This window comes from Excalfactoria chinensis, chromosome 4 (assembly GCF_039878825.1).
Source record: "Excalfactoria chinensis isolate bCotChi1 chromosome 4, bCotChi1.hap2, whole genome shotgun sequence".
In the NCBI taxonomy this organism is placed as follows: Eukaryota; Metazoa; Chordata; class Aves; order Galliformes; family Phasianidae; genus Excalfactoria; species Excalfactoria chinensis.
The window spans coordinates 75,470,730-75,485,927 of NC_092828.1; the positions used below are offsets into that span (position 1 = coordinate 75,470,730).

The 15,198-nt window shown below is 48.0% G+C and overlaps 1 protein-coding gene across 2 annotated transcripts in view; it reads right to left on the reverse strand.

Annotated features, from left to right (window-relative positions):
* Nucleotides 1–15,198, reverse strand: part of LOC140250996 (gamma-aminobutyric acid receptor subunit alpha-3-like) — a 76,846-nt gene that overhangs the window by 33,963 nt on the left and 27,685 nt on the right. For both annotated transcript variants that reach the window (XM_072334177.1, XM_072334176.1), the window contains exon 4: nt 2,470–2,537. In XM_072334177.1, coding sequence (XP_072190278.1) covers nt 2,470–2,537 — 68 coding nt within the window. The remainder of the gene's footprint in view (nt 1–2,469; nt 2,538–15,198) is intronic.

Below are 15,198 nucleotides of genomic sequence, written 5' to 3' on the forward strand. Positions count from 1 at the left end.
CAGCATCAAAAACCCTGCAGCTCAGTGGTGACCCCAAGGCAAAATGAGATTAATATGTGGTGCTCGCACATGGGCTGCCATTCCTCTGAGCCACGGCACCTCGTGCCCTTTCTGGGCTCGTGTCACTTGAGGGAACTGCCTCATTCCATCAGCGTGAGTTGCTCCACTGCTCACCTCTGTGACACACGCCTCGACCTGCTAACAAAGGATCTCATTAGTTCACAACGTTTTCTGAGAGAGAAGGGGACTTTGGAACATCTGTCCCAGCTGTTCTTCCCCTGCCGCTGCAGTTTCATAGTCTTTATTTATGGGCTCCTGGAGGCTGCAGAACCAACTAAACTTATCACTGTGAGTGATTTCTTTCCCACAGCTCTTCTCAGCAGCATTTAAAAGCTGCTGCACATCACTTTCCTATAGGTCACAGAAATTCCTACAGGTTTTGCAGCAGATGGCAGCTAAGCAAAAGCATCTCAGTAAAGAAATTCAGCCTCACTCCTTGGCTACAGAGCCATTCTGCCCAAACATGAAGAGAAAAAGAGAGAACCCTATGGTCCCATGGCTCTTACCCATAGGGGATATTCTGCCCCTCCACAGAAGATGACTCTCCCTTAATGGTCTTAAGTTCAGTAAAGACATCAGTCCAAATGAATGTATCCAGTCACAGGAGGTAGGTCTGCTAAACTACTTACTGGGATAAGAGCTATCTTATTTAGAATGCTTCATTTCTATTAAAGCTATGGAAACCCTCCCAAAGAAAAGAGATACCGTGTAGATATTTGTCCCCTCTTTTTTTATCCTTCTTTTCCACAAGAGAATCATTTTCAGGACACTCCTTCCAAGGAACACACTAACTTCTAGGCTATGTTCTCTGCCTCATAGAAGTGACTGAGCACATGACAACTGAGTCCTCCTGATTCCATCCACCAAAGCATGAAATTCTCTTGATTACTTATTATTATTATTTTTCTCTCAAATTTCCTGGGGACTAAGGCAAAGCTGCAGGAGCTCACTACTGAAGATCTGGGCATATGACAGGTCCCATCAGGCTCTTCTTTCCCAATCAAACTGATAGTGAGACAAGAAGTCCCTCGGAGCATCTCCGGGCGAAAGCACACACATCCTCCTCCGCACTTCGTTACCAGCTCCTGTCCTCCGTGCTGCACAGCGGCTCTACCTGCCTCTCCTCCATCATCATAATTACAGTCTGTGTCTGCATCACGATGCACAGGAGCAGCTTTCCATCGCGATGAGTAATGGCTGTGGGAGGGACGGAGCCAGCTCATCAGGCAGATGTGAGTGGGGAGGGAGGGACTTCCCTGCTCCCGAGATGAAAGGAACCCCTGCGGAGGAGCCGGGCTCTCCCCACGCTTCCCGGGGCGATGGGGTTTTTCTCACACATCCCTGAGAACATTTAACACCAGAACAGCACGCTCAAACACATTTGCCACGCATTTGTAAAATACACAGAACCAAGGCGCGCATGGGGGGGAAATAATTTACTATTCTTTAACTGTCTCCCCAATTTCAAATTCATTTTGTCAAATCACATCGTGGAGAATACCTTCCTCTCTCTGATACCTCAAATTTCTTCTTCACAGTTCATTATACACGCTCCCTTAATCAAGTATGCTCCACCTTGGAAGTAATTATCAGATACTCCCCACGGGCTAAGATTGCTGAATGTATTATGGGTCTCTGCTGCAGCAGGATAGGGAGAGAGATGGAGAGAACTCAGATGAGATTCATACTCAACATTAAGTTAACTTTTCACCCCAGAAGAATTGGTCTTTTCAAAGCCATGTAGGGCTGCGTGGTGGGGCTAGTACTGCAGAGACATTTAGTTCTCCACCAGACTGTTGATGAGGCAGCCAAACAGATGCTCACAACCATATGAGCACAGAAAATTAAACTTTCCCCTCTTTAGAGGGACTGCAGGAGGCTGAAGGACATTGCTAGGCCCAACTGGAGAGGGCAGTGGCTCCCTGCAAGCCCAGTGCTTCCCACTGCCCAGCCCCAGTAGTCAGATCCCACCTGGAGAAGGGTCCCAGCCATAAATGCACAATGTCCTCACATGGCAGCCCTGAAACGTTGAGCAGCCACGGCCAGAGCTCATGTGCAGCGGGGCGCACATGGAACCCAGGCTGCAAGAAGCGCTGTTGAGAAAGCTCACTATTAATTATGCTCCACAGTCCTGTTTTAATTAGAAGACAAACTGATGTGGGAATACAAGCCTAGATTCAGACCTCAGGCCTTTTCGTTAATAATTTTCCCTGAACATGTCAAAATACTGCAGTCAGTTCACTCTTTTTTCTGCTTTGCCTCCTTTCTGGTTCAAGCACTGGGGACTGTTTGTTGGAGGAATCCATCCTCCTCTGGCACTGCCATCCACACATGCCAGGCCTGAGTGTTCTCCCTTCTCCCAGGACCAAGCAACCCTTTGCTGCCAGGCAGCTTCCCAGTGGCACTTACCATGTCTGTGTCTGAGACGGGGCCAAAACTTGTCACGTAAATATCTGTCTTGACTTCAGTTACACTGTCTGGAGATTAAAACAAACAAAAAAAGAAAGAAAAAAAGAGGAAAAAGGAATCAGATAACAGAGTTCATTGTCCAAGAAGGAGGCTGGGTTTTGGTGTGGTGTGTTTTCATGGCAGATGCCACCCTGGCAAAGCCCCTGGTGAGCTGGCACCACGCTCCCTACTGCACCCAGCATGACAGCTGCCTTTATCACTTGCAATTGAGCAAATCCATCTCTGAGCAGCTCTACTGCTCTCCAGTTACACCAAGATGAGTTTGTCCTATGCAGCCCAGTGCTGTGTATTTACGAAATGCATGCAGCTGCTCAATACACAACGCAGTACAGATCCATTTTCAGTATAGAAGTATGTGCTGAAACGCCTTTTAATCTGCAATCCCTTTGTGCCTCCCAGCCTGATAAACAGCCGAGCAGTGTTCTACCAGTTTTAGGAAACGTGGGTTTTGTTACAGCTTCAGGCTTGTTTGTACATAAAAAGAATCAATATTCGGATTGCCTTTTTTTCTCAAGCCATGCTTGCTGTTCTCCTGACGAGCAGCTGCTCCTGCAAAGCTGCTGCCCCCGTGCATCGCACAAACAGTGTGCTGCCCTCGTGGATGCTGATCTCTAGACACTGCCTACTGCCTCAGTTACTTCTTTAGCAGCAAAACTTGGGGCAGTGTTACTCACGTGCCTTCAGGTTGAGATGAACTGAAGTGCTGCCCCAAACAAGGCCAGCAGCAGGCATTATTCACGCCAAGCAGCACACACATTGCTCACATTTTGACTCCCTTCATTACAATCTCGGCGTGTTTTGCTAAATCAAGTCTCTGCTGCTGTCCCAGTTTGCAGGGAAAACAAGGCACAGCAAGTGGGTGACATTCCAAATTCACATTGCTATGCTCCCTGCCCACTGGGTTATACTGGAAGGTGATGAATGAGATGAGTTCAGCACTATGCTACCATAAATCCTTTTTGCTTTAGGGATAGATCATGCAGTTGTGCTCCTTTTGTATAGCACTGGCTGGCTGGGAGCTACTTTCCCAGTGGAAGAATCAATTTAGAACCACAAGTAAGAGCTTTATTATACATATTTATCTGTAGTGTCTCATTGTGGCTACTGCAGCAGCTTTGAAGGTAGCCTGGATGGCCCATTGCTCAGCTCAGCTACAGAAATCCTTCCATCCTCTGACAGTTATTTTGCTGTATTATGAAGCTTAGCTTTGTGCTTCAAAGTTTTGTATCCAAAAATAAGATAATGCATTCTGTCAGGGTTTTCTCCTTAATGGCTCAACTATACGTATACATGTCTTTAGTTATTATGGCTGGCGAGCATTTGACGCAGCCTGTGGCTGGTATTATTGTGCTGTATAAGTAACCCTTGATCTTGTCTGGATGTGATAAAAAGAAGGTTAAAGAGAAATATGTATGCAATACATATCTTTCTGAAACACCCAGAAGCAAATGAGACAGCATCCTGAACAAAGTGAACTCTGTAAGACTTAAATACTCGGGGTATTCTCTCCACCCTCCTCCAAGCTAGTCCCCAAATGAGATATGCAGCAGAGAAGAAACCTGCAGTGAAGCGAGGCTCTTTAACGTATGCTGCAAGAGAAAACGCATTATATTCCAGAGAAAACACAATATTTCTCCCTCCCCTCCTCTTTTCGTGGTGTTCAGCTTGCTCACCATAAATAATTTGCAGCTATACATCTCAGAGCAGCTCCACCACCGGACATGCAATGCAGCAGCCAGGTGAGCCTGGTAGGAGCTCTGCATATTGCAGGGCAGCTCCATCACTGGCTGGGGCTGCGGGCTCAGAAACTGGATCATTGATCTGCCCCAGAAAACTGGGGACATTCGGCTCTCTACACCCCAAAAAGCAGACTGAGCCTTCCCATTACTATGTGCATCTAAGGTAGGGCAGGAACTGGCCAGGATCCAGAGGGATTTTTGAAAGTGAACCATTCCTGAGCAAGCAGGAGATTTCAGCAGAGCAGGAAAAAGACACCAACAGAGCAGTTCCAGCCCCTGAGATTTGCTTCCTGTGTGATGCTGCAACCTGAGGGTGCCTGCACTGCTCACAACCACGTAACAGTGAGACCTCCATGCCCCTGTATCCCCAGCAAGAAGGATCTGCACACACCTGGGCAGCATCAGAGCAGAACTGCCTGCCCCACTTGGAGAGGTATATCAGGGTGTAAGACACAGGGCCACCCCAATTCCTTCCCAGCCCGCAGCCTGGCTGCCTTGCCCAGATGCCAACAGAGATATCAGACTCAGCAAAGGGTTCGGTATTATACCCAGACCTGTTGCAGAACACCTAGGAGTACCATGTTACCAGCTGCTGCCACCTGAGGACTGGGAATAGAAGACAACACCTGGAAACAGCCATGGGACTAGAAGAACCAGGGAATCTGGTGCTCAGCATTGTTGAACCTGGGCAGAGTTAAGTCAGCCAAGTGGTGTGTCCTGCTCCTGAGCCATTTAAAACCATAGAATCAGTAAGGTTGGAAAAGACCACTAAGATCGTCTAGTCCAATTGCTGACCCATCAGCATTGCCCCTTCTCTCCCAGGCACAAAGTCCCTCCCTGTGGGTAATGCTTTGCTCCCACTGCACACATTCCCACTGCTGGGCAGATCTGCAATGCAAATGTAAAACAAATGCTGCAACATTCCTTCCCACAGCGTTACCATGGCACTCCCTACACCTGCCTGCTCCTTAAAGCTGCTCCTTTCTTTCTTCAGGAATTTGCTATGCCCCCCGTGCAGGCAACAAACCCTCTATTAGCATTATGCAGAGGGCTGGATTCTGCCACCCCATGCCAGCAGGGTGGGCTGCCTCCCTTTCATACGCAGTGTTTAGCAGTGCTTTGGGGTTCCCATTCCACAGCAACCACTCACCCATCCTTTCCCAGCCCTGGTTTCTCTGCACGCAGCCAGGCAGAGGCGGGCATCCCCCTCCCCGCACTCCCCCCTTTAAGTGCTCACAGCTCCCCGGGCCCGTGAGGAGATGGTTATTATTTACCAAATGACTGAGTGCTATTTTTACTCGCTTCTTGGAAGCTCTGGGAGCAGAGGCAGAGCCGGAATACAAATCACTGCGCCTCTCTCCTCCAGGCTGTGGATGGCAGCGCTGCCTCGAGCGCTTATAGGGGGGCTCAGGGGCGGGGGAAGGAATGGCTGTGAAGGCTCTTAGTAAACGTCTTGATGCACTCATCAAGTGCTGCTTATTTAAGAATCTCAGCCGTGTTATAACCAACTCGTCCGGTTGGCTCTGGATGTGCCGAACACGGTTATGTTTCCCAGCCGGGCTTCCCGGAGCCGTGCCGTCAGTCTGCAGAGTGAAGCACCGGAGGTTCCCCGCTGCTGCGTGCTGCTAAAAGGGGGGCAAAGCCGCAGCAGCTCCGTGCTGGGGATTCCGGGCTTCCATGCTGACGTAGGGAAGGCTGCGCAGCCTCAGCTCACCGAGGAGCAGGGCGAGAGAGGGACGGGGGTTTCTGAGATAACTGCAGCAAGCAGAGAGCAGGACGGTGCTGTCGCAGCACCCGAGAGTACCAGCCCAGCATCTGCTCATGGGCAGTTTCTGCATTCATGCGGTGAGGGCAGCGTCACCGTGCAAAGAGAGGGGATGGCACAGCCATCCCTGCAGCACATCACCCAGAGCAAGCGTGCTGGGCGGCATGTTGCATTGGAGCCCAGCACCTCCAGGAAGGAAAACACAGAAGGGCAACCAGTACATCCAGCCCCACCTCCTGCTTTCCCTCATGCTCTTGCCTCGCAAACTAATAAGCAGCAGGAGAACATTTTTGCAGCTGCTTTTTGGGTGTCTTCATCTTAATTTTCTCAGCTTTTTACTGAGGGCATTTAATTTCCTTCCAGTGTCAGCCTCTGGAACAAAGGAGGAATAGGACATCCTTTCCTCCCACATCCTGTGCTGCAGCCCCAGGACAGCAGCCTCTGAGCTGACCCATGCCAGTGCCCTTGGCTATGCTGCCCTTGGAGGTGGCATACTGCAGCCTCAGCCCACACCTCACCCTGAGCCCCCTCCACTTATTGGCATCCTGGTCCCACTGCACCAAACTCAGCGTCTGTATTTCCAAATGCCATTTGGCTGCTTTAGTGCCTCAGCATCCTTGAATACGAAATGACTTATCCAGAAGCAGTGGCCACTCTCACACCACTTGCACATACCCAGTTTTCACAAATTCATCCTCTGAATCTCTCCCCAGATTGGATGGCAGCATGCACAGGTACGCCAAACAAAACAAGAATATACAAGATCCTTAGGCCATCTAATCTGCCTTCCTTACAGAGGAATAAATAGACCACCACCTCTATGAGGAACACAAACAGTAGAGAGCTATGTGATGAAGCTTGCTGTCTCCAAAGAGGGGGCAATCCTGGAGGCAGGTGTGCCGCCCAGACTTAGCACTATCTGCCTCTCTCTAGTGAGGACAGGAGAAGAGTGTGAGGGTCTCATGGATGAAGGCTGGCATTAGCCTCCTGCTTCCACCTATAAAGGGCAACGGGACAATGGGGTTAAAAACAATGGGATGCTCACCCACTGCAGAGTGGGGTCAGCCAAGGACTGTGCATGGGGAAACTTGCTCTCCGCAAAATAAACCACAGGGAGACGAAAGAAACAATATAAATGTCTGAAATAAATGTCTTATCTCAGCAAAAGCAGGGGTGAGTAAAAGCCTGCAGGGGATTGCCAATGAAACGTTTGGATCAGATCCGTATCTAGCTCTGCCTATATGTCATCAACTATTTGTCTAATGTGGTTTGCTTGGCTGTTAGCTTGTTTTCAGAAGCAGTCTCACAAAGTGGAGATAACTCAGCCCACGTAAGGGATCTGACCCACCTCCATTACACTTCTGGTGACTGCTGAAGGCTTGGGATCAAACAGACCTCACAAACGTAAAGGAATCAAGGCTGTTGGTCACTCTCCTTGAAAATATCAGCTGGCTGCACCCAGTGCCCTTTACAGAAAATGGACAGGGGACCAAGAGGTGAGTCAGTCACCACCTGAGCATGGTGTGTCCAAGACTTACAGCACCTCCATACCTATAAATGCCCATCCCCAGGGAGCCCTGTGCCAACTGGGCATGAGCTCTGCAGGTTACATGGGGAGGGTCAGCTCAGCCTTTGGAACAGAGCAGCCTCCCTGCCTCTTTGTTCCAGAGCCTCACACCAGCTGATCCCATCCAACAACCCTTTCACTTACTTTTTCCATTCCCAAATCTTGCAGGAACTCAACATCTTGGAGCTACCTGCTTTTCTGCCAGCCTTTGTTCAGATCGGCAAATCAGCTCTAGAGCTTCCAGAAGACAAAAGGCAGAAAGGAAGCTGTGATAAACCTCACCCCATTAAGAGCCCAGGCAGAAAAAACTACCAAAAAGGCTTCAGAGAACCACGCGCACGGCTCATGTAATTTAATTTAGCTTTCCCTCACTGCTCCATGTAGACACGCACATATTCTTATTACTGCGTTAAATGAGTGACATCAAATACAGGCACAGAGGCTCGAATCAGTATATGGTGCAAGCTTTTGACAATATATATATATGTAGATACATATAAATTAAAATATCCATGCAGGGAAGAGTCAGAAGAAGCAATGTGTGAGGATATGCAGTCATGGAGGCTTCACACACAGCCCTCATCCTCACACATCCAGACTACAAACAGTGACTACAAATTAGCTGAGCTATTTTTGCTACAGACAGAAACAAGAGAATGAACAAAGCTACTGTAGTTACTATTTTAAGGACTCAGGACACCCTCAGATGCTGTAAAGACAGAGGAGGAATATGTATGCGTGAGCGTGCTTTTAGAGCTCCAGCTCTTTGAAGCCTTGTGGTAATGGAAGAGGGATGCTACACAAACATGTTTGTTAAATATTATAAGTACAACAAGAAAATGTATAAATGTTGATTAGAACACATAACACATTCAGTACTGATGTCTGCCTTCAATAACTCAGCCAGGGTTGCTTAGGGGAGGCGGTCCTGGCATGGGCACAGCATGGCCCCCTCTACCCCTTTGGGTTGTCAGACACTTCCTAGCTCAGACTCAGGAAGCTCTTCTTTAACACAAACTCACCCCCGAGGCCCCCAAAGGCCATTCACATACTCAGAGAGGAGCTGCAAAAACCTCGGCACGCTGCCAGTGGAATCCTCAGCTTTGTACCGATTGCTGAGGTCTGTAACTCGTCAGATCTCCAAGAAACAAATAACACGAGGGTGAAATACAGAACTGCTATTGCTAACCTGATCATCGAGATGTAGAAAACCACTGGAAAGGCTGAAACACTGGGAAACAAGCAGGAAAAAGAAAACAGAGAGACTTGCTGCATTACATTAATTTTATGTCAATGCAGAGGGAGAGAGAACAATACAAGCTCTCCAGAGCATGTGGGTTGCAGGCTGAGTGTGAGCTCTGAGCTCACCCGCAGTGCCAAACTACTCTGGAAGAGACACACATCTCTGCCATGCCTCAGTTTCCCCACATCCCTCAGCCTCAGCACTGCTTTCACGTGTCCCTGGCTGTACCTTGTCCCAGGCTGTGTGATGGACAGCAATGCACAAAAAGCAGCAAAAGCAAAAGGAAGCAGCTCCTGGGGCTTGCTGTATGGCTCAGAGCAAAAGTCCATTTAATTCTCAAGCCTGTCCCCCGAGGCCAGCGTCAGGTACAGAGAGAAAGATACAAGCAAACCATAGCAGGGAGCAGCACGGTAATTTGCACGCTGGATCCCTTATTTCCCCTGTGAGCTCCTGCCTGACATGTCCATCAATGGGAGAACTCAATCAGCCCCCACAGCAGCGTGCTGCTGGTGACGCTGCAGGCATCCTTCATTGATCACAAGGTAGTGGCACACACCCCAGCACTGCCTTTGCCTTTCTGAAGGCTGAGGCAAGGTTTCAAGGTGCTGTCTCTCCCCTCCAATGCATGGGTTGCTTGGCTGCACAGCCGCTGCTCGTTTAGTTGGCAGCCATACTGATATGGGGTACAAATAAACTTCTAAATTCACATTGCCTGGCCCTGGCCAGCTTGGCTGCTGTTTCACCCCCAAGACAGGAAAACCCTCTGAGAGGAGATTCCATCATGACTCCAAATCTTCCACTCCACAGCAGCTTTCAGACAACAGCACCGCCTGTCCCATGGGCAGGAAGGCTCTTCGCTTACTGCATTACAGAGGGCAATAAATACTGAATTCTCAGTCCTGCCCATTACACGAGTTACGATGTGCTGCACCACACTCTGACACTCCCCGCAGAGAAGCACAGAGGGCAGATGCCTCCAGATGTGATTTTTAATTTCCTTTGCCGGGGATAATGTTTTCTTGTTTTAGCAACATGCGTTCAAAGCATCCCAGTTCCCATAGCAACTCCCTGCTTCCATTTAGATGTCATTTCTCATCCCATCCCATCAGAATTAGACATCTCCTCACAGAAGTTTTGAAGAAATGCCTTTCTCAAATATGTATTTATTAGAGGCAGTGCATGCCAGTGTTCTTCACTGACATGTTTCTTGGCGATTTGCAGCCTACAGAGGAGAGAGCTGTCTCCAGAATATGTTGGCTGCCACACTGCCTTTTCTCTGCCTGTTTTCAGCAAAGACTCTCTTTTTACTTGTCACAGAAATATTAGCCAGAACCTGCTTTTCCCTTTGTCTCCTTTTGTTCCTTTCAGTCCCTTGTTCCCATCACTCCCCAATGCCCGGCTTCTTGCTGACACAGGGGTTGCCTGTGAGTTCTGCAAACACACTGTAGGAACCCATTGCTGGGCGGGGGCTGAGCCAGGCTCAGTCCCACACAGTTCCCCTGTAGCCATCTCTCTCAGGCTCCGATGCAGCAAAAGGCAGTGGCAGAGACATAGCATCAACCTCCAAGGAAAGCTGTATTCCCAGAGCAAGTGATACCCACATATCCCCTGTTCACCTGCAGCAATAGCACTGCAGCAGGCCTCAGAACACTTAGATGACAAACAAGCAAACAAACAAGCAAAAAACAAAAACAAAAAACCCAAAGGATTGCAAACTAGAAACTATTGTAAGAACCTCTCAGCCTTGGAAGGGAGGGTAGAGCAGCATCAGAAGCTCCAGTTCCTTTTCTGCCTGCAGCTGCTCTGGCCCTGCTGCACCCCAACAGAAGGGATGAGGGAGAGAAGTGGTGGTGTTGCACTGCCCATAGTCAGTGATCCCTGCTAGCACCACATCCAGCACCTCCCACCAGTGCACAGCACAGAGAGGCAGTGCTGGTCTTGGAGGGCATCCTGGCAGGAAACCACATCAGAGCTCCCTAATAGAGCTGTAACGTCGCAGCTTCAAATTGCCTGCCACCAGGAGACAAATCCAGGCAGGCAAATTGCTGGGAGCTGCAAGGATCCAGCTGATGAAGCTAATCCCAGACATATTTAAATGAAAAGGCCCAGGGAGCCTTGCTCAGACCCTACACGACCCCTTGAAGCTCACTGCTTTGCTCCAATCTTGGGTGCAGCCTGAGCAGAAAGCACAAAACAAGGCAGAGAATAGGGAGCAGGCCCCTCTAGCCCTCAGTAAAGCTCCGGCTCATGTCACACACAGATAAATGTTACCACTGTCACCCAGAGAAGTCGCTCCATGTTTTCTTAGCCCAGCCTCCAGCATGGACATGCAACCCCGGGGACGCTTCTTGCTGACTCCAGGCTTCACATTAATTGTGCCATCCCACCAGCCATTAATCAAATGTCTTCCACTGGCATTTTTATTGAAAATCAATTTAATAAAGTAGGTGGGAGTCCACATGCTTCCATAACACCAGATAAATATTCATGGAGGCTTGTGCTGCTTTAGCTAAACGAGATTTTTAAAATTAACTGGTGCAATTCCCATGCTTCTTAATACAGAGCTTGGCTTGCCCTTGTTCGTGGTGCTCGGTGGCGTACCCAGCACCTATTGGCAAGGATGCTGTCATTAGAAACATGAGTCTGCTGGGGTCAGTGTGACCTGGTGCAAATCCCCAGAGGCACAGCTGGATCCAGGAGAGCTACCTGGAGTGCAAACCTCACATTAAGCCACTAACAGCGTGGCCACCATTTCTACCTCCACGGGTGTGCCATTTGATTTATGCTTTTCCCTCCTTGTTTAAGCAACTGTTGTGCTGCAAAAGCAAATGAAAGCCACGGGAAATACTTCTGGATGCTTATTGAAGGAGGTGAAAAGCAACCAAGCTAACACATCAGTGAAACACACCCACGCAATGCTTCGAAATGCACAGGGCACGAGAGCTGGGAGAGAGCCAAGAGCCAGGCTCGCTCCCAAGGGGCCCACCTCTCTTCTTGCAGCACCTGCAGCCAGCACTCACCCTGGGTCAGCCCCTTGCTGCAGGACGGCAGTGCCCAAGGCTCCTTCCTGCAGCTCTCCCCCACAGAGGCAGCTATTAGTGTCCAGATGGAAGAAAAGTAAAACCTGACACATTGATCAAATTGAGTAGAAAGGCAGGATCCAGACAGCCCTTATCAGTGTGGGACTTTTACGGTGTCTAACAGCTTCATTGTTAACGGGAGCAGCGATGAGCTGCGGCTTCCAAAAAGTGGCAATGCAGGGCAATTCAGCTGCTGCCAGGACTGCTGTCATGTTATCCGAGTGATACCCTACTCTTGAAAGGCAGTTCTTTGGAAATCAAGTGCATCATCATTTTGCCTCTGCTATTAACGCAAACTGACTTGTTTTCATCGTTACAGCCTCGACCTAATTCCCCGTGCACGCGCTCCCTACAGTGGCTCAGATCTCTGGACAGGATTTGCTTTCTCTGTGCTTTCATGAGATGAAGGCTGTGACTAGCCCCAGAAAGCCCAGGACCGAGAAGAAGGTGCAAAGCACACTCCCTGCCCTCCCAAAGCAGTTTCAACCTTGTTTCCAATATCCCAGCTCCAGGCTAGAGATGAATACAGCCCACAGACTGCAACCCTAACTCCCTCCCCTTATCCCTAGAGGTGAACAGTACCCACTTTCCAATCCTACAAGAGTCCAGGTACTGAGTTCCTCCTCATCCACATCATCTGCTGCGGGGACTGCCCTGCAAAACCCCAAGCCTACTGATTTCACCCCACCCTGTTCATGCAGTTGTCCTTCCAGGAGATCACCTGTGCTGGAGACAAACTGCCTGTCAGCAAACAGCATTAAATACAGGGTATCATGTTCAACAGATAATGGCATGCTTTTAGTTTATTCTCTCTTGGATGCAGGTCACACAGCTAATGTCATCTCCAAACACCGAAATCTTGGATGTGAAAAGGTAAAGCTTAATTGCCTTGAACAGCAACTCTTGTATTGACTCCAGCAGCAGGCCCATAAATATTAATACAGCTATATTTAGCCCCTTTCAATTATACATACAAAATTAAACATCTTTCTGGGAACAAATCAGTCAGGATAGGGTTTGGGTTTTTTCTTCTTCCCCTTTTTAATGCATCGTGCATCAAAATAATAATCCTGATACAGCTGTGGATTAAAAAAAAAAAAAACAAACACAACAAACAACAAAACAGAGGATGGAGGCAGAGGCTTGAAAATACTTCCACCTGCCTCAAACAACTGTTCAACACATCTTCACACTGACTGCACTCTTCTGACCCGCCCCATCTTCTCTTCCTTCCCATGTGCTCCCTTCAGTCCCATCCCTACCTGGGTAGAAAAGGGGTTCCCATCTACACCATGGGCATGCCCAAGCAGTGCCTTCCACAGCAGAGGAGCTTCTAGTTTGTACAAAAATCACATTGCGACCCTCCTGATGTGCAAATTAATTATACCTTGCTTTCCTTGCCAAAGTGGACCTAATGGTATTAGTGTTACATGACAAAGAAAAGCCATCAGAAAGGCTTTCTCGTAATGACAGTGAGATCGATGGGAGAAGAAGAGCTGAGGTTTCCTACTTTTGTTCTTTAATGCTCCCACAGGCAGGCAGGATCCTTTTCTAGGAAAAGATGTTTCCAAATGCTCAGCATGAGAACAGGCACATCTCTCCTGAGGGAAGAGCTCTGATCTCTCTAACTGGAACACCTCTAATTCAATTCCCACGCGTGCAAGTCCCCCTATAGAAAACAACGTCTGAAACAAGAAGTTTACACCCTCATTTTTGGCAGAACAGTGGCTGTAAGTGGTTAACACAGCATACACAGCACTAAAGGAGACGTGTCTTCAGGTAAGCACGAATTCAGGACTGCAAAACTCTGACCTGGTCTGTGCGAGTGCAAATCACTTCCTCAGTGCAGAGCCTTTGCCACATTACCCCTTTGCAAACCGCCGTGTGTGGGGGTTTATTGTCATTGCATCCCTTCCCTTACAAAACTTACCAGAATTGCAACTGATCCCTTCGAAAAAGAAGCACCTGAAATTACTTTTCCAGTTGAAATAATGCCTCCTGAATTTTCAATTTATTTTGCTCCAGCCGTGAATCATCCCATCCACTGATTCAATCTGAACTTTGTCATCAATGGGATTTTCCAGACGACTTGGAGGGAAAAAAAAAAAGCAACACACTTGCTTTACCCAAGCCTGTTGTTGGTTTGAATTATGCTCTTCTAGAAAGTAAAGTGAACAGGATGTCCTTTTCTCACGATGCAAATTGCAGATTCAGAACTAAGCTACGCCCTACGTTTGAAATTAGCAGTACACCACAAAACCTCTTTACTTTTTTCTTTTCGAATAACCATTAATTGTACGTCTTTCAGTCGCACTTCTGAAGTAAGCTACAGATTAGGGTGCAGAGACAAATAAATCAGCAGAATAAATTGTACCGGCCCCACCAGATTAAGTGAGAGTTTTGCTATTTACTGACAACAAAGTGAGAATTTCACTTTCAGCAGTGCTTGGCTAAGGGAACCCATAGGCTCAGCCCACACAGCCTTGTAGCAACTCACTTCCCGAAGCCCCAACAAAGCTCCAATACTTTGATTTAATCAGATAATAACCTTTAAACAAACAAAACAGCGTTAACACGCTAACTGGTCTAAATCAGCAGCATCCGTCCCCTTGTCACAAGGAGCCACGTCGATGTGATTTGAACTCTCCTTCCAGATGGAACTGGTCTGAAATCCACCACCAGCACAGTCAATGACTTTTTCTCATCAAGCAGACACAATCAGTGCCTCTGTATAGATACATGAATTGCTGCAAGCATTTTGTCTTCTAGCGCAATGAATAAAATAACCGCTCTTTCCTCAATATTTGACCAGTTGTTTCAACACCAATTTCCCAGAATGAACCAATTAAAGTTGTTTTTAAACTCAGTCGAAGCTAATAAAAAGAAAAAAAATCTTATTTCACAATCTGAATTAAAGACACATTACAAATCCCTTACATGGGACTAAACGGATGGAAGCTCTAATAAATGTCTAGCTGCCATGGTCCAACAGATCAATAAAGACATCCTTGCAAGCAGTTTATAGCCATCTATAACACCATCTACTAATGTTCTTAGAACCATCAAACACATGTTCAGCATGCTTATACACCAGCTCATGCCTTCCAGAGTCATCATAAACAAATGGCATCATCCTGTCTCTAGCTCATACCCACAGCTTCCCCTCTGGGGAGGGACGAGCTGCCTAATCTCAGCACTGGCTTTGGACAAGTCTAGGTCTGAAGCTTTGAGAAGTATTCCAGTATAAATGAGTTGGGTAAAAAGTCCTCCAAAAA